This window comes from Pleurodeles waltl, chromosome 4_2, assembly GCF_031143425.1.
Source record: "Pleurodeles waltl isolate 20211129_DDA chromosome 4_2, aPleWal1.hap1.20221129, whole genome shotgun sequence".
Taxonomy (NCBI): domain Eukaryota; kingdom Metazoa; phylum Chordata; class Amphibia; order Caudata; family Salamandridae; genus Pleurodeles; species Pleurodeles waltl.
In genome coordinates this window covers 747,883,975-747,904,634 of record NC_090443.1, presented here as the reverse complement: position 1 = coordinate 747,904,634, position 20,660 = coordinate 747,883,975, and the positions used below count along the sequence as shown (strand labels likewise).

General features: G+C 42.9%; 1 protein-coding gene across 1 annotated transcript in view; it reads right to left on the bottom strand.

The window, feature by feature from the left end:
- VAV3 (vav guanine nucleotide exchange factor 3) overlaps nt 1–20,660 on the bottom strand; it is a 1,144,177-nt gene that overhangs the window by 517,028 nt on the left and 606,489 nt on the right. The window contains exon 16 of the mRNA XM_069232407.1: nt 15,125–15,226. Within this exon, the coding sequence (XP_069088508.1) occupies nt 15,125–15,226 (102 nt within the window). The remainder of the gene's footprint in view (nt 1–15,124; nt 15,227–20,660) is intronic.

The window sequence follows — 20,660 nt, the reverse complement described above, 5'->3', positions numbered from 1 at the left end:
ATTATTCACAATGTACATGGCCCTCCTGACACAAGTAATCAGATGAGTCAGGCCACATTATTTAAAACTTAATTTTATAAAAGCCATGTCTTATGTCCTACCTTATACATTTGAATACAGTATGTTTAATGGAATAGAATTCCACAATACTGGGGCTAGGATTGAGAAGCATAGTGTTTCAGACAGTCTCTATGATGGACCTTTGTCAAGGTCTTGTGGGCAATCCTCACATTAATAGACTTGATGCTAAATTTGAAGTCATTGTGTGCTGCAGTAATCTGTGACTTACATTAGCTCACATACCTTTCAGAATGTCTGATGAAGTCATGGCATCTATATGCCATTAGGCAATTGCTGGTAGCAAGGGTGTAGCCATAAAATGAAAGTACCCCCCCCCCACCACCACCTCTTTGATCCGTACCTCTAATGCCAATAAACATGCCTGACCCAACCAAGAAGATTTACCTTCACCAGTCTAGCCATCCATGCTCTTACCCTTTCATCCATCCTTTCTTTTAAAATTCAATGCATTTCTTGCTTTGTCATTCTATCTATTCATCCTTTCTCCATCCACCAATGTATCCACCCATCAATTCAACATTGTTCTTTCATTTATCTTTTCACCCATACATCTTTAACTATAGATTTCCTTTTATTTATCAATCCATTCCTTCAATCTGCCATCCTCCAAGTCGTCCATCCTTTCTCCCATTCAAACACCATCCATCCATCAATACACCCTGCACATCATTCATACGTCCTTTTACATATGCATTCATCCATCCACCCTCATTGACCACCTCACTCATCTATTCATCTGTTCTTTCATGCACCCATCCAGCCTTTCGCCATTCTATCATTTCATTGATCTACACATCCTTTCACAACCCCATACATCTATCAATCCTGTCACCCTTGGATCGGTCCTTTCATCCATCCATTTAACCATACTTTTTCTCTTCCTTAATTTCAACTCCCTTTCATCTTTATTTCTTTTTACCTTTTCTTTAAACGTTGTTCCTTTCATCAGTAGTTACTTCATTCTGTCTCCTTTTTGTTTATTTTTTATGACTTCCTTTAATAATTCCTTCCTTTCACCCTTCCTTATGACCTTCCTCCTCTCCTTTTTTCCTACTTACCCATTTTTCTTATTTCTTTTTTACATTTTTTTAATTTACCTTTCACTGTTTCCTTATCTGCCCTGCTTTTGCCCATTTTTATCATTCCTCATTTCCAGACTCCCTTCCTATGCTTGTCTCCACTGTTCAGCTCTGTCATGATTCTCACTTACATTGTATTTATGAGCTTTTATGAGAATCAGACCAAAAATAACTAGTTACCAATTTGGAAAACTAGCTTACCAACTCTCTTCAGCAACCCTACTCCCCACATTAGCTGCTAAGGGGGGATGGTTGATGATGAACCGGCTGGTGGAATAGATGCAGTCACACTCAGAATCTTACAGCATAAGATCACTTTGTCACTTTTTTGGTATGTTACAAAAAGCAGGCTGCAGCCATGTGGATTGTTGAGCCACAAAGATGTAAACATAGACCCTGTGCTCCAGCTTTCCTGTAAATTCAACAGATGAAGAAGGTGTTTACAACATGCCTTTGAGGTCTCTGGCAGACTGAGGACAGGTGTGGTGAATTTCAAGACTTATCTATGGTCTGGAAATTTTCTTATTTATTGGTTGGATTGCTCCTCATGCTAGCACCTCCGTCTACCACTTTGATTTTGTTTGATGTGCACACACAGTTGATCAAAGGGAATCTAAGGCACACACTTCATATCCAGTGTGGGCAAATTGATGAATACTCTTCAATTCATACTCATTTTTTTACGTTTACTACACCTTTCCTCTCAAGGACCACCCTCTGCCTATGTTTATTGATCTTTTTTGGCGTTCTAATGAATGGCTACCATTTTACTTCATTAGATATTCAGCCTATTGTTATTATTAAAGGAATGTACATGAATTATGGCTTTCAAATGTGGCATCAACCCATCATTTTAGCACCATTTCCTTACTATTATTGGTCATGCCGTCCTGCTGGATTGCTCAGCAATCTGCATCAATGGGGATAATTATGATTTGGGCTCAAATGGTAAGGCATGATTATCATTTTTACACTACTAACTAATGGGAAGAACACAACTATTTTGCTGTCCCAACAAGAAGGGGACATTTTCCTACCTAAATTCTATTAAGAAATATTCAGGATCTGTTGAGGACAATATAGTGTAATCCATATCACTTTAGGGTACGGTTGAAGCTTTCCTATTGATAAGCCCATTGCCTCTTCTATATTGTTTGCTACAACCTTGTTGTTCAGGTGGTGGCAACAAGAAACAAAAAGAAAGACAGACCCTATGTCACCTACCAAGTTATCTTCCTTCCTCACCCTCGAAGATTTCAAGGAAGAGATAAAAATGTAAAATCATTTGGAAGGCAAAATAATAATACCCTTTAAAGGATGAAAAAGAAATTTAGACTCAGGGGTATCTGAAGTCGAACACCACTTGAGTGATGCTCAGGATATTGTGCCTAAAGATGACTCTACAGCCAAAGAGACTATCCTTCTCGAAAGCAAGTTGAATATATTATTGCTTCCCCTAAGTTAGCTGGCAAATCGGACAGCCTTGATATCGACATTCAAAGAGCTAATGGAGTAGTTCCCAAAATCACACCATCACATGGTCTCTCTAAGTCTGGTGCTATCCTAGTTTTGTTCCTGCAATTTACTAATCTATTGAAAGTGCTTTTAGCTGCAAAACATCAAACCAAACCTTTGATTACATCAGAAAAATATTCTCTTGCAATATGTATCAAGAGCCAAAGCAAACAGGAGAAAGGACAGTCTGGATCTGCATCCTTATATGAGATTGATGAATAAAAGGTTTGGTCTGACTCATCCTTGTTTCTTCAAGGTCACCTACAAAGAGATGACCACTATATTTGACACTCCACATGCATTATGAGAAAGTTTCCATCTTACTACAGAAGATGCTGCCAAAGCTTGACTTTCAAATACTCTCTTATTCATCATGATGCAGGCACATTTATTTCTAATTATGACTACTGCTTATATTTGTTTTCTGCTTTGTCTAGTAATAGCTGCCTTTTATCTCTTTTTATTATTACTGTGGTTGTTTCATTGTATTTCTCTGTTTCAGGTCCTACTTGTTGTGGAGTTCTGCATGGATGAACTGCTGTTTATTTTTGTCCTGTAACTGTATGTTCCCTGTCCATTTAGAGGCACCACTTTCTCATCCTTATTCTGCTGGGGGTAAGTGTCTTAGATAGTTAACCAATGGTGTTCCTGTTTTGTTGCATATTTGTTTTTTTATAAGTTTATTCATTATTCTCTTTCTTCATTGATGCCGTGCTGAGGACTCAGTTGGCTATTGATCCAGGCAGCTCCATTATTTCCTTATCACTAAGCATTATAGTTACTGTTAAGGCCCCTATATCTTTTCCTATTCTCCTTTTCCTAATTTTACAGGGTTGCTATGGTATCTGTTAGGCCTGTCAGCCTTAAGGTGATCTTCCCCCCAAAATGTGTTTCCGTTCATCCTTGTCTTTGCTGAATGTGTTTTTTTTTGGCTTTGGGACTCTGTGCACTTTACCACTGCTAACCAGTGCTAAAGTGCTTGTGCTCACTCCCTAATATCTTGTAAAATTGACTTACAACTGGCTAGCATAGTTAATTTACTTATACACCCATGGTAAAGTGGTATACCATCTACCTGTAAATTATATGCTGCTAGAGGGCCTGCATAACTTATTATGTCGCCCACTAAGTAGCCCTTTAAAGCATGTCTCAGTCCTGCCAATTCATCCTGAATGCAGTTTTAACTTGGCAAATAACCCCCTTGTCAAGCCTTAAACACCCCTTTTAATGAACATAGGTCACCCCTAGGTAGGCCCAAGATAGCCCATAGGGCAGAATACATTAAATTTAAAAGGTTGGACATGTACTTTTAAGTTTTACTTATCCAGGTAGTAAAAACCTCCTATATTGATTTTCACTATGGTGAGGCCTACCTCTCCCATAGGATAAGATTGGGTTGCCTTATTACACCGAATAAGTGCTAACGTTTGCCCGGGAACAGATAAAGATTTCATGTTTGGTGTCTGAGAAATTGTAATTTAAAATCGTCTTTAATGGTAAAGTCGGATTTTACGTTATTGACTTAATAGGTGTCAGGGCACTCATGAATAATATTCAAACCACCTTACGTATCAAGATTTGATACACCATCATTTATAATTCGGACCGGGATGTACGGAGAAAGTTCTGTTTAGTCTTGAAGTATAAAATCCATAGGAAAACAATGATTACAGTCCACCAACAGTCAAAGTTCTGTTTAATCTTGAAATACCAAATCCATTGGAAACCAAAATTTACAATCCACCAACAGCCAACACGTGTTAAGTCCTATGAGAAAATTTGTTCTCAGAGACTTCATGAGGGCGGTACCTTCTCTTGTTCTTTCCTCACATGCGCTTCCTGGGAAACCTGTGAGCTCGCAATCGCGAAGCACCGCCCACTGACCGAAAGTGCGGACGTGTTTTCGCTTACTACATTATTAAAGTCGCCTACGGACGCCAGGACTCACAGCCGAGAAACAAATGACAACGCTTTCTTTACCAATCGTAGACCACTTGGGCGTCTCTGAAGGCTCACAGCCAATGAACAAGCAACAAAACCACCAACAGCCAATAGGAGGACACTAATTTAGCTAACATATCCGAGGTCTTAAGTTACAATTTTGAAAATGCCACGTTTAGAAAGTTGACATTTTCCTGCCCTATTTGGTGCCTGCAGCTTGTTCCTTGGTCACATGATTGAGTATAGTTGGCAGCTGGACTTTGTTTATCCCTCCCAAGGAGTCACACAACTGAGGGATTAGATGAACCTGGATGGGCCATTCCTGGTAGGATAGAGGGAGAGCTGGGCATAGCACTATTTGCAGCTCAATGGGCTGTGCCCTGTCTTCACACAAAGGACTTGTCACCAGTCTATTGTCCATGTGCTAGCCTGGAGCCAGGTGAGGCAGGAAACTTCAAACACTACAAATGGAATTCTTTAGAAACATCTCCTACTTAAAAGAAGGCACCAGGTATAACAATATGACCTTCTGACCCACTCTTCAGTTCATTTTCTGGTCTTGCAGAAGGACTCTGCTGTGTAAAGACTGCTCTGTTACCTAAAGCCTGCCTTGAACCCTCACAAGCCTGTGCTGTTGCTTGGGTCGGTTCCACCTCTTTACCCAGAGTGATTTCAAGGGCTTGCTGACTGGCCTCCTATCAGACCCTCTGGGACAGAAAAGGCTAAAGCCATCTTGAATCTACACCTGGACACACCCTGAGTGAGTCCTAACCCTTTCCCCAAGTGGTGCCCTTCAATTCCCGGACCTCTTATGGTAGTGTTAAAGGTGCCCTTCAAGTCCACTAGATGTCTGTGGTTGGCTCTTTGATATTTTGGGCACTACTTTTACCTTAAACTTTAAAAATTCATAGCACCAGTTCTAATGATCTGACTTTTGTCATTTTAGTGTCAACTAATTTATAAAAATGTACTCTATTTTTCTAAATTTGGATATTGTGTTGTATTTCCACTTTTATACTGTTTGTGTGCTGCATAAATACGTATAATTGTCACACTGAGTTGAGCTTGCCTGCTTTTGTGACAATCTACCACAGGATGAAGCACAGGTTAATTTAGTGGTTTTTGTGGTTCACTCTAACAGAGATTGTGTTTATTGCTGGAGTAGAGTTAACACCCCACTCAACCAACAACCCAATTTCTCACAGTGTACCTTACTCAAGATTCTCTTTCTATCCCATCCCTTTTTGTCTTCCAGGGTGACTTTTTTACCTTACTTTCTAACTTTAGGACTCAATGTGTTTTAATGAATGTACTCACAACTTCAGCTTTAAAATGTTTTGTATGTTATTTATGTTTTCTCTTCTTGATTATACAACACCTGTGTTATTTTCAGGAATGTCAAATATCTATATGATACCATAAAGAGACAGAGACTTTACCCAAATGTCTAGGTAAAAGTGCCAACATAGCATTGGTACAGGAGACTCACTTAACCAAGAAAGATATTAATTTGATAAAACAAAATAGGGTAGGTCATATTTTTGATTCCTCTGCCATCAAGAATAAAAATAAGTTGGTTCTTCTTCGACATTAAGCTCTAACCTTAGATGTTATTATGCTGGAAGTTGATGATGATGGCAGATGAATGTATCTTGATTTAAAAATGAACAATGTGACATTATCAATTCCAAATGTTTTTTTTCCTAAAAGAGTTCATATAATCTTTTGGGAATCTTTACCACTAAAATTGATGTAGTTTTAAAATTTACATTACTTGATGGGTGGAGACAACAATGTGTTAATGTATCCTATTACTGACAGAAGAACCAGCCTAAAGTATGCTTCTAATAACATACAAAAATCTTTCAAAACCTGTCAAAATGCTCAAGAAGACTGATTGACACATGAAGAGTTTATTCATCTGCTCATCGAACCCAGTCAAAAGTAGATTATATTGTCTTAAGCAAGAATATTACCCAGTCCTTGATAATTTCTTAGAATTGTTGCAATTCTGCTCTCGGATTATGCTCCTGTCATTGTACATCTGGATTCATTGCCAAATTTATCACATTCAAACAGATGGCGATCTTATAACATATTAGTTGACGATAAAGCTTTTATAGATGAATTTTAGAGATTTATCATTGAATTCCTTCCTTGAATAAAATTCAGCATTCCAGATTTATTATCTGGGGTTCCTTCAAGGTGACACTTAGTGGTTATATAATTAAATATAATTAAATATGTTGCTACGAAGGAAAAAAGGCTCGTAAAGAGGCATTTTTGCCTTGTTCAGCTCATTAGAAATTTGAAATCATGAGGATTATCCTTTCAACCATAAAGGTATGTTAGTAAACCTAATTTAGGCCTAATCGGAATTTACCTAATAACTTATGAAATTAAAAAAAAGCAAAAATCAGATGTATCACTGGTACTACAGCTAATAGGCAGTATAAGGATTCTGAAATTCACAATTGTTTTGTTGACTATTGTTAGAAACTGGGTCTCTATTTGGCAGAGGTATGCACCCTGTCCAAATAGGGACTGCAATCCAGGTGAAGGTAAGTCACAACACAACCTAAATTATCCTGTGCTCATCCACAGGTAGCTTGGCACAGAGCAGGCAGGCTTAACTTAGAAGGCAATGTGTAAAGTATTTGTGGAATAAATCATACAGTAACACAGTGAAAACACCATAAAACATACTCCACACCATTGTAGGAAAATAGATAATAATTATCCGATTATCATAAGACAGAGGTGCAAGTCAATATATAAATTTTAAAGGTTTAGATAAGTCTCAATACTTAAGAATTAGTGGTTGTATCCTTTTACCACACGCTCCCTGGGATGTGTAAAAAATAAAGACACAGAGGAGGAGATGAGTCAAAAAGGAAAGCGTCAGTTTTTCTAGCACGGCCATGGTGAGGCATCATTTTTTTTCCACGCGGCAAGGCGATGTGTCGTTTTTCGGGGGTGCGCCCTTGGTTCCTCACTGCAATGCTGGGAGAATATGACGCCCAGGGACGATGTGTGGAAAATAAAAAATGCGCTGAGAAGAGGCAACAGGTGCCACTGTGATTCGGCAGGTGATGCAGCGATTTTTCAGGCGGTGCATCGAATTTTGTAGGCGATGTGTCGAATTTTGCAGGCGGTGTGTCAAATTTTGAAGGCGGTGCGTCAGTTTTTTTGACACTGTGAATTTTTGCCAGTAGATGCAGTCTTTGATGGTCCTTTGTTGGAAAGTGGATTATTGGTAAGGGCAGGTAGTTACCTACACTTAGTAATAGGCCACAAACCCACACTGGATCCAGTTAAGGAGTCAATAAATTAATCCTTGCCCAACCCTTGGTTGCTTGGCCCACAAGCAGTTAGGCTTAAGTTTAGCATTTAATATCACCAAAACAGTAAATAAGTAAAACACAAAACATGATAAAAATCCAACACCAATTTATAGAAATAGAAAATATGTTTATCTTTAAAATGACACCAAAACTACAAAAATTCAATGAAGGGAACCGGTGATATGAATTTTTAAAGATTAATTTGAAAAAAATGCTTTCTAGTGCCTAAAACCAAAAGCATCAACTGGGGACATCTGGTTGCAATCAAACCGAGCAATGTTCAAACTTGAGGCTGACTGCAATGGCGCCCTGCTTGGATACACTGAGCGGGAGGCCTCAGATAAAGTTTTTAATTTCACGCTTTCAAATTTCTTGGAGATTTTCTTCGACCAGGGCAAAGTCAAAAGTTGAGGCCAGCTGTGATTGAGCCCTTCTCGATACACTGCATGGGAGGCCTTGTTCAAACTTCTGCCTTTGCACTTAGAAACTTTTCTGGAGCCTTTCTTCCCTGACGTCAGACGGTCCCCCTCAGCAAGTCGTTTTCGATACGATTTTGTCGGATTGCCTTCCCGTGAGGCCCCGGTCAAACCCTGGAAGTCTGGGGCTCCGGACCTTTTCAGTGGGACAAGCCTGAAATTCAAGTGAGGTTACGGTTAATGGTGGCCAGACTGACTCTCGATGTTGGGTCGATCCACTTATAAAGCTTTTTTTCACAGTTCCCCAAACTTCTGGATCTTCTTCTCGGTCCTCAAATTGTCCACAAATTTGCTCATAGGTTCTAGAAGCTCTGAGTTGCTCCTTGGAAATTGGAAATTCAGTTCCCAGAATACACTTGGTCAGAATTCTTAAATGGCCACTGAATACTGGTCAGCTGGGCTAAACTTGCAGGCCTTAATGCAGGGGACTCTGGTTAGCACCTACCTGTAGCTTACGGGGAGTCCACCCCTGGAGTTGCAGAAGCAAGGCAAAGTCTTTTTTTTGATGAGGCCCAAGGTGTGCAGCTGTTGCAGTCCTTCTGAGTGCGGGGGCCAGGTGCAGGCCAGGGGTCCAGCAGAGCAGTTCTTCTTCTTCCAGAATCTTCTTCCAGCAGGGATCTGAACCGTGGGGCAGCTCTGCCATATTTATCCTTGCTCCTGAGGGTGGGAAGCAGGGGAGTGTTCCTGTTCAATAGAGTGCAGGCCACCACCCTCTTGAGTGACCTTTTCCTGGCAAGTGTGGCAAAAATCAATCTCATGGAGCAACGTTTTTCAAAAATGCAAGATGGCTAAAATTCAGTCTTAGAGTTGAGATCTGGCTGAGTCCACCTACTGGTTTCCCTTAACACACCCCTTTCTAGACCCTCTCCTAATCTAATCAGGGGACTCCTACCTGTCTGGGGCTACAAGAAATGGGAGACAACCAGTTTATGTCCCAAGTGGCTTTCCCTCCTTTGAAGACTAGGTTGGCTACTCTCCCCTCATGCTTTTCTGCCATCAGCTGTAGTAGTTCTTCGCCCACCAGATGCTTCCTTTGTTTCAGCCCAGACCACTTCACATCTCATCACAGGTTGACCAATGAGGAAAGGGCGCTACGGAGCTGAATTTGGTAACTTTCAGAAAGAGCTCTAAAACTCTTTCTCTGTGCTAGTTATATTAGGTTCAACATTGGCAAGTTGCTGGATTTATTATAACATTTAATTTGGTACCAAATGTGCTATATTTAGCTCATCTCTATTAAAAATAATACTTTATTATTTTACATTTAAGTCTCTCCATGTTAGCCTGTAAGGCCCATTGACTACAACTGAGAAAACAAATGTGACTGTTTTTCTCCCGCAAAACATCTTTAATTAAGTCCCTGCTTATATTTCCATTGCACCCATCCATGTAGGCACTGAGGGAAGACCTTAGGGGTGACTTATATGTAAACATAAGGTAGTTTAGGGCTTCAGAAGTACTTTTAATTCCAAAGTCCAATTTGGGGTTAACTTTAACTTAGCAATCCAGTCCTGCCTTTAAAATGGCATTGGATATTACAGCAGTGCGCCTGTGGGCGCACTACCTATACTACATGACCTACCATATACTAGGGTCTTACAGGTAGGTCGTCAGACCCAATTATAATTAGGTCTTATTTGCATATACCATTTTACAAAGAGCATTGGCCCTGAGACTGGTTAGCAGTGTTCAGGGCACAGTCAGAGTTAGTAACCACCAGTAGCAGTCCAAGAGTTTGGGAGTGATCGAGGCAAAATGGATGAATTTTCCATACTGCCCCCCCTGGTGACAGGTGATGGGTACTATCCTACATCCTTGTAGGGATCATCAGCTAAGTGGAAAAACCTTGAAAGTCCATCTGCATTGGTATGGGGAGTCCCAGGTCTATGTTCCACTGAAAAGTCCATAACCTGTAGGAAAATGGGCTATCTCAACAGTTTTGGGTTCTACCCTCTCATCGGCATCAGCTATCTGAGAGGTCTGTGGTCAGTTTAAACCAGGAAGTGAGTGTCAAACAGGTATGCCTCAGCTTATTCAGGGACCAGACCACCACAAAGGCATCCATCTCAATGAAACTCAATTTTCACTCTCTGGGGAGCAGTCGCTTGCTGATGAAGGCAACTGGCTTTTCCTGGCCTTCCTCATTCACTTGTGCCAACACTGCCCCAATCCCTGCCTTAGAAGCATCTGTTTGCACTATAAATTCCTTATTGTAGTCGGGGGCCAGTAGCAGTGGTGCTAAACACGAAGCCTCCTTCAAAGAGTCAAAGGCCTTCTAACACTCTGGGGTCCATATGACCTCTTTGGGCTGTTTCTTAGAGGTGAGTTCCCTCAGAAGAGCCACAATAGTCCCATAAGTCTAGACAAACCTCCTGTAATGCCAAGAAAGGCTATAACCTGAGTCTGAGTTTTAGGGTTTTAGGAGCCTCCAAATCCATGATAGTCTGGATTTTGGTCTGGAGAGGCTGTACATGGCCTCCACCTACAAGGTGACTCAGATACACCACTGTGCTTTGCTCTATCTGGCATTTGCTTGCGTTGATGGTAGGATCTGCCTGGAGCAGGGTCTGAAGCACTTCCCTCAGGTGGACCAGGTGATCCTCCCAGGTGGAACTGAATACAGCTATATCATCCAGATAAGCTGCACTAAAGGATTCCAACCCAGACAAGACTGTTCACCAACCGTTGAAAGAAAGCAGGAACATTTGTCAAACCAAAGGGCATCACTCTGAATTGAAAGTGGCCCTCTGGGGTGGAAAATGCTGACCTCTCCTTAGCTCCTGGACTTAGGGCAATCTGCCAGTATCCTGAGATCAGATCAAATGTACACAGGAACTTAGCAGCCACCAACCTATCAATGAGCTTATCAGCTCTAGGTATGGGGTTAGCATCAGTCTTAGTGACTACATTTAAGCCTCTGTAGTCTACCCAGAATCTCATCTCCTTTCTCCTACCTTAGGGGTTAGGTTTGGGTACTAGCACCACGGGACTGGCCCAAGGACTATCAGAGAGCTAAATTGCCCTTTGCTCCAGCATCTTAGCTACCTCAGCCTTGAGGTTGGCTCTGACCTGGTCTGAAAACCTGTACAACTTTTTTGACAGGTAAGCTATCACCAGTATCAATGTCATGGACAGACCAAGTGGTGAGCTCAGGGGTCAGGGAGAACAGCCCAGCAAACTGCTCCGACACCTGTTTGCAGTCTTTTTGCTGATGTGCTGTCAGCTTGGGGGAAGAGTAACACTCTACATTTAGAACAGGCCATAAACCCCTACTAGGTCCAGTCATGGTCTCAATAAATGAAAATTTTCTCAACCCTTGGTAGCTTGCCCCACGAGCACTTAGGCTTAACTGAGGAAACAGGTGTAAAGCATTTAATATCAAAAAAACATTAAATATGTAAAACATGACACACAAATAAAATCCAACACCAATTCATAAAAATAGAGCATATTTTTATCTTTAGAATGGCACCAAAATGCACAAAATCCAGTTTAGGGAACCAATGTAGGGGACTTTTACCTTTACACTTAGAAACTTTTCTGGAGCTTTTCTGCCCTGATGTCGGACGGTCCTCTTCAGCAAGCCAATTTCGATGCAACATTGTTGGATTGCCTTTCTGTGAGCCCCTGGTCAAATCCTGGAAGTCAGGGGCTCAGGAGCTTTTCAGAGGGACGAACCTGAAATTCAAGTTCTAAAACTCTTTCCCTGTGCTAGTTATATTACTTTCAACATTGGCAACCTGTTGGATTTATTACAACATTTAAATTGGTACCAAACCTGCTATATTTACGCCATCTCTATTAAAAATAAGACTTTACTATTTTAAAATAAAGTCTTTCTATGTCAGCCTGTGGGACCTATTGACTACATTGGGAAAACAAATTTGACTGTTTTCCCTCACCAGGACTTATAAAACATCTTTTAAAAAGTCCCTGCTTAAATTTACACTGCATCCAACCCCGGAGGTCCTCAGGGAAGTCCTTAGGGGTGACTAAAAATAAGGTAGTTTAGGACTTTGGAAGTACTTTTAACTCTAAAGTCGAATTTGGGGTTAACTTTAACTTTAAAGCAGCCAGCAATTCAGGCCTGCCTTTAAAATGACTGGGCACCATAGAAGTATACCTATTGTTGCACTAACTATACTGGGGCCCCTAACCCTATCGTATACTAGGGACTTACAGGTAGGTTGTTAAAGTCAAATATAATTAAGTCTCATTTTCATATGCCATTTTCCACAGAACGCTGGCCCTGGGACTAGTTAGCAGTGCCCAGGGCACAGTCATAGTCAGTAACTACCAGTATCAGTCCAAAGGTTTGGGGGGTGAGCAGGGCAAAAAGGATGACTTTCCATCATCCTGAGACTTCAGAACAGGGGGCAAGCCTAGTCCAAGACCACGGAGAGCACTTGTGGGGGAAAGCAAAGAGTCCTTCCATCAGAGACAGGGGCCAGTAGGCAGCAGGGGAACAAGAAGAGCAGCTCTTCCAGAAAAGCAGTCAAGAGGAGCCCTTTGGGCAGTACAGCAGTCCCTATGACTGAGTCCAGTTGTAGGTCAAGAACTGTCTGATATTAGAGGGTCACAGACCCAGTATATACCCAAATGTGCTTTTGAAGTGGAGGGGAACTTTAAAAAGTGGTTGTGAAGTGAACCAGTTTTCCTTTCGTCCCAGTCCTGTCTGCCAGGAGATCCGTGGGTGGTTATCAGTCCTTTGTGTGAGTGCAGGCCACTAGCATTTGAAGTGTAAGAGAGAGCCCCTCCACCCATCCTGCCCGGAAAGACTCATCAGTATGCAGATGAATACAGATATAGCTGAGTGTCCTGGTTGTCTGAGTGGAATGCACAAAGGGAGCTGTCAACCAGCACAGATCAGACATGGTTTGGAGACAGGCTGTAAGGCACAGAGAGCAGTAAGTGCAAAAAACTGCCTACTTTCTAAAAGCAGCATTTCTTAAATAGTAATGTTAAATTCAACTTCACCAGTGAGCAGGCTTTCTTAATTCCATTCCAACCATATCAAACATGACAATGCCACTCCTTTCAGATCAGAAATAACCACTTAAAATCATATAAGGAAATCTCCAATGCTGGCCTATGAGAGGAGCAGGCTTCACAGTAAAGAAAAATGACTTTGGGAGTTTTTCACTCCCAGGACATGTAAAGTTTACAAGTACATGTCCTGCCTTTTAATTATATAGCACTCTGCCCTGTGGGCTACCCATGGCCTACCTTAGGGGTGACATATGTAATAAAAGGGGGTTTAAGGCTTTGCAAATAGTTCTAAATGCCAAGTCGAAGTCTCAGTGAAACAGGCATTGCAACGACAGGACTGAGACATGGTTAAGGGGCTACTTATGTGAGTGACAGAAACAGTGCTGAAGGCCCACTAGTAGAATTTAATTTATAGGCCATGGGAATTTATAGTGCACTTCACTGGGGATTTAGAGGTAACTTAAATATGCCTAATGGGTAGGAGCCAATGTTACCAGGTTTAGGGGAGAGAACACAAGCTCTTTAGCACTAGTTAGCAGTGGTAAAGTGCACAGAGTCCTAAAATCAGCAAAAACGAGATCAGAAAAATGGAAGGAGGCAGACAAAAAGGTGGGGGAAGACCGACCTAAGATTGTCAGGTCTAGCAACTACTATAAAGATCTGTACACACCTGAAAATATTTGACTTCTTTAATTCTATACATAGAATTCTAGAGAAAACGTGAGACCTCGCCTCACTTGAAAAAGACACTGAAATTAATAAAATACATGATGCTATTTTCCAGTCCCTGAGAGATATAGGACCAAGGCCAGATGGCTTGCTCATAGAATTTTACTCCAATTTTCCAGGATCCTGGCAGCAAAATTATTATGTTGTTCAGCATATTCACTCTGAGGGGGACACGTGTGATTCCTTCGTAGAGGTAACATTGCATCCAAAACCCAAAAATGGTCACAATCTGTCCGCCTACAAGAATTTTCAACCAATTTTGCTCAACAACACCAACTGTAAAAACTATATGAAGTTGTTGGCTTTGCTTATTAATGAACATATTCACCATTTGATTAGATTGGAGCAAACTGTATTTCAATAAGGCATCTACATTAGTTATAAACATTCCTAATTATTTGTCATGGTGCTTCAGCACATTCCTGGCATGGTTTCAGTCCAAGAAATCTACAATCCATCAGTTTGCTTCATGTGGTCTCATACACCACTGCCTACTCATAAAAATGTTACTTAAACTTGTAATTTTTTAATGAATTCCATTTTTCTTTAAGGAATAAAGGGGCTGCATTTAAAAGAAAATTGCTTTATTTGAAAGCAATCACAAACGGTCGTCTGCTGACCCCAGCGGACTACTATCCCGGAGATGGCTGCGCATCGCAATTCACAAGCTACTTCATTAATATTCCTGAGGGTGGTCAAACTGTGACCCACTATGATTTAGTATTTGGTGAAGTAGCCTATTAGTACATAGATTGTTTAAAAAAAGAATATCACTCTGGTTACAAAAATACTGGTTGCAGTTTGCGACCAGGTTTTTTCAACCAGAACTTCAAACATCAGGCTTTAAACTCACAAAATTATTATTTGGAAGTGTATGTCAAATTTTCTTGCACAAATACGTTTGAGAATCAGGTCCAACATTTTTTTGCAAATGTGCCAAAAACAAACAAATTTAAGTAACTGTACTCACCGCAAAAGCATTTGACAAACTTTGCAGGATGTAACACGTGTGAAAGTGTGCATTTTAAATTCATGGAAGTTTGAATTCACATTATCGGGCCTGATGTTGGATCTGGAGAGAGGAAAAAATAATATTGTAGTTGCTAATTGCATTGCAGGAGTGTGGTAGCTAAACCACTGAATACAACAAAAAAGACAATTATATATCACACTAGGAGGTAAATAAAGAAATGTGAGTAACATTGATAAACATACACCTTTGAAGCAACTTATTAATTATCTTCATTGTCATGGTTTATATTGGGCAAAAGGCCCACTAAAAGCAAATACATGCATCTCATAAGATCAAACAAGTAAACAGTATCTCCTTAGACTGCAAATACCAGTGATTATGGACCACTTTCAAACTTGTTGAGTCTCATCAGCGACGTGTAGTCTTGTTCCTATAGGACAGAGAACTATGGGACCCATTCATGGAAAGGCCCACCAAATTTAGGGCATCAAACTAACACAACAAACAGTGATAGGTAAGATAAACGTCCCATCAGCAAACATTTATTGAACGAGAGGAAATTCTGAGCATTCCTGGTATCTGCTTTTTCAAGCACCCGTGAGTAAAATAAACACTAATGTAATCATATAATTTCACTACCTCAGCTTCTTCTTCGTGTTAGATCTGGCATCCTTGGCGTGGTCTCCCCTGTCTTTTTTGCCTCTGCCTTCCATGTTTTGACTGTGTGCTGGACTCTGTTTCTTCTGTTTTTGGTACTCTGGGCACTTTACCACTGCTGACCAGTGCTGAAGTGCAAGTACTCCCTGTGTAAAATGTATGTATAACTGGATTTTTTCATTGATTGGAATATTTGATTTACTAGTAAGTGCGTAGTACGGTGCACTAGAGGTGCAAAGTGCATGCAAATCAAATGCTACTAGTGGGACTGCAACACTGATTGTGCCACCCACCTGAGTAGTCCTGTAAACATGGCTCAGACCTGCCACTGCAGTGGCTGTGTGTGCAGCTTTAACCTGCCAATTCAACCTGGCAAATGTACCCACTTGCCACGCCCAAACATTCCCTTTGTATACATGTAAGGCAACCCATGGGCATAGTGCAGTGTATGATAAAGGTGGGGCATGTACTGATGTGTTTTAGATGTCCTCACAGTGAGATACCGCCAAATTTGTTTTTCACTGTTGCACTGTTGCAAGGCCTGTCTCTTTCATAGGTTAACATGAGGGCTGCCTTTAAATAGCCTTAAAGTGTAGTTTCTCTTTGAGAGGAGATGGAGATGTGGAGTTTGGGGTCTCTGAACTCACAATTTAAATATACATCTTTTGGTAAAGTTGTTTTTTAATTTGTATGTTTGAAAATGCCACTATTAGAAGGTGGGCATTTTCTTGGTTAAACCATTGTGTGACTTTGCCTGGTTGTGTATTCCCTCTCTGGATTAGACTGACAGGCTGTTTGTGAATCCTCTCTAGACAGTGACACAAAGGGAGCTGGGGTGTATTCTGCATTTCCTGATCAGCCATCTGAGCTAGAGTGGAGGGAGGATTGGTCAATTACACCTGAATGGGCTATGCCTGCTCTCACACCATGCAGTCTCCAACCTCCTGGTGTGTGTCTTGGGCCTGGCCTGGGCAAGGCAGAATCTTACAAACACTTAAGAATTTCCTTTGATGTTTGCCTGCTTCAACGGCAGAAAGAGGTATAAGTAGTGGACCCAAAGCCCCAGATTTTTAGATTACTTCTGGAATCAATAGGAACCTCTGCCAAGGAGAAGAGTTGGAAGAAGAGTACTGCCCCTTTGCCTGTGACTGTGCTTTGCTGGGTTGGCCTGCAGTTGCTGCTTCTGCTTGAAGGAGGATAAGACTGGACTTTGTGGTATATTCCTGCTTGTAAATAATCTCCAAGGGCTTGGATTGAGCTTGCCTCTTGTTTTGAAGTCCAAGGGCCATCAAAGACTTCCTCTGCCAAAACCTGGACTCTGCTGAGACTCCTGCCCTGACAAGTGGTGCCTTGTCCAGTCTCTGGGCCCTGAGAGGTGAAACTGCCAGAACAAGGACTGAAATCCACCCACAGAACACTGAGCGGGTAAAGATTTTGACGCACCACCTGCAACTCGGCTGAAAAAGACGCGCCACACACTTCTTAGCTAAAATTGACACACCCACTGCCTCACAGCTGGGAGATCGACGCTTCGCAGCTGGAGAAAAGATGAAAGACCTGTGTGTGGCTGCTGATAATGACATAAACCCCATGCAGCATGGTTTTCTAACACAGTGCAACCGGATTTCTCATGCATCATGGCTGGGCATAAAAAATCAATGCAAGGACGTGCATATCCGAGGTGTCCTGTCTGGAAATTGATGCATTGATCTCTTGCGTTGGAGAAAAATGATGCATCGCCATGCCAACCGGAGAAGAAACGACGCACAGCGTCACTTGCGAGTAAGAAATCGATGCATTGCTGACTTTTTCGACGTGCGCTCACCCGTGCGGCTTTATTTTTTACACAAACCAGGTACTTTGTGTAAAATCAACTTTTCCATTGTTTTCTGTGGAGTAAGACTCTTAGGGCCTGATTCTAACTTTGGAGGACGGTGTTAAACCGTCCCAAAAGTGGCGGATATACCACCTACCGTATTACGAGTCCATTATATCCTATGGAACTCGTAATACGGTAGGTGGTATATCCGCCACTTTTGGGACGGTTTAACACCGTCCTCCAAAGTTAGAATCAGGCCCTTATTCTTTTGAAAATGCATAACTTGACTTGTGTATGTTGGATTGTTGTTGTTTTGGTCTTGTTTGATTTAGATAAATATTCTGTAGTTTCCTAAGCTGGTGTGGTGTCCATTTTGTAGTGTTTTCACTGTATTAGTGTAAGTGTTGGCACAAAAACTTTACATATTGCTTTTGAGAAAAGCCTGACCGCTTGTGCCAGGCTACTAAGGGGGTGAGCAGTGGTTATGGGCCCAAAATGTTCATGGCCAGGGACTCATTAAACTGGATTAGGGTGCCCCTGGAAATTCCAAACAGAGCCATACTTCATCAGAACAGTGCCTCCAATCAGATTCCATCCTGGTGACTCTCAATGTATCCTTGCCTCAATAGTGTCTCTGGTTATTTTTAACTGCAAAGGCCCAGTGGTAGCATTTCTGGCAAATAAGGGCATCAAGAATCATCATTTGAGAGGAGTGAGAAAGATGGCAGTGGAGTAGGATGCTATCTGCGCTTCTCTGCTGCCCAGGCCCACAAACTCCACAACATCGGGGGGCCCGGATCATCCGCCTAGCAGCCTGATGCAGGGAAACCTTCACAAAATGGCAGGGACTGAATAGAAAAGCCTGTGGTGTCTGTTTTTGCCTCGAGCCGCCTGCTGCGCCACCAAGCGAACTGACATCATGACCCCCTCACTGCAGTAGTCATGCCCGAGTCCTCCACGGCTCGAAGCGAGAAGCGATGCAGATGGAGGCCCTTGAAACCACCACAGAGGACACTTTGCACCCTTAACAACCAAACGCAGACAGGGTCACTATCACCCCATGTGCCACAACAGAGGAATGGAGGTGACAAGGAGCCTGCCAGCGACGCTGGACAGGGACTCCTGCATGAAGGACCGGGCCAAACTACCCATCCCAGGCACCAAGGCCAGCCACCATATACCACCGAAACCACACAACCTAGCTGTGCCAGCAAGGGGAACACAAAAAAAAAGTGAACGTGCCTGGTCGACTGTCTTTTGCAGGTGCTGCACATCTGACCCGCCACTGAAGTTGCTGCTGGTGCGGCAGCACCTCTGAGAGAGGATGGCCTGGTCCAGTAAACCACAGGACCCTCAACTGCCCCGCAGGACCTGACATAGAGTCCTGGCTGGGACCCCAGGCCCACATCTACCACCAAGAGGGCTTCCAGACGAGGAGAGTGACTGGGTCTGCTGAGTCCACTGGACCCAAACGGAGTGGCTGCGACTGATGGTGGCGGCCTCCTAACTTCCCCACCCTACTTCTCAGTGAGTGATCTAAATTTGGGGCAGGGAGTCTCACATCACCGTTAGCACAGAGAGGGCTCCTTGGAAGAGGCACTCATCCTTGGCCCATCTCCCCCATACCTGCTCTGTAGTGTAGTACGAGACCACTACAAGGACTTGCCTAGCCCCCCAAGTGCCACACAGATCTTTCCCGAGGGGGCCAACAAAGAGAGGTGCAGGATCTTGGCTCCCCCAACTCCAACACAACACCCAGCCTACATTGAAAGGGAGGCTGTTCTCCACACACATGACCCAATGGGATTCAACCACCCCCACTGATCTTTTTCTCTTTTTCCTGGAACCACTGCAGGGACCCTCTTCAACCTCTGCCAGTGGTGCCCTGGGAGGTGCAATACAGGCGCAATAGTGCCTGTTCTATGCTATGCACCTCCACATGCTGAAGCCCCCCCCCGGCCTGGCCTCTTCTAGACTAGATCAAGACGTGTCTGCTTCTCTCCCCAACCTGGGGGCCCCTCAGCCTCACCAGAGCACGATGTATCCATGTGGCATCAGCTACAAAGGGGCAGATTAAGGAGACTACACTTCTACAACACTTTCTCAGAGGGAGTAGGTGGTTTAAGCCATGCTTCCCTCCGTCCTCACAGTCATGGCAGTGGTGCAAAACAAAAAAGATCAATCTGACTGGGGGATGCTGACCTGCTCCACCCAGCTCACACCAAGGAAGCTGGATCCATGATGCACCTATCCACGCAAGACGACACAGAAGGGTCCACCGACTCCAACTTGGCCCTGGTCACAAGGGGCTTCTTGGCCAATGGACCTTAGAAAAGACCTATCCCAAGAACGAGACTTCCGTACAGATCTGACCTCAATTGGCAAGAGGGACTCCAGCAAAGAAGAGAGTGAGATCGCACAAGATGAAGACGTAGAGCTGCTGCATCAAGAAACCTTATGCCTTCACGAACAACAAGATGTCCTGCAGGCCCAGGCGGAAGATCTTGAGAACAGGTCCTGGTGAAACAACATTCACCTCAGGGAGGTCCGTTCGGGCACAGAGGGAACACTTTGAGGGTCATTATAACCCCGGCGGTCAGAGGTAATGTGGCGGTAGTACCGCCAACAGGCTGGTGGTACATACCACCACATTATGACACTTGCGGGTTGGCTGAAGCCAACCCGCTAATGTACCACTCCAACCGCCATGGCGGTAGCAACCGCTGGGCTGGAGATAAGAATCTCCAGCCCGGTGGCCATTATTGCACCACCTCAGGCATTTTGACCCTGCCAACAGGCTGGTGGTACATACCACCACATTATGACACTTGCGGGTTGGCTGAAGCCAACCCGCCAATGTACCACTCCAACCGCCATGGCGGTAGCAACCGCCGGGCTGGAGATAAGAATCTCCAGCCCGGTGGCCACTATTGCACCACCTCAGGCACTTTGACCCTGCCTACCGCCATAGTTTTCGTGGTGTTCATAACGCTACACATACATTGGCATTCACGCACATACTCATACACTCATGCACACACCCACACACACACACAC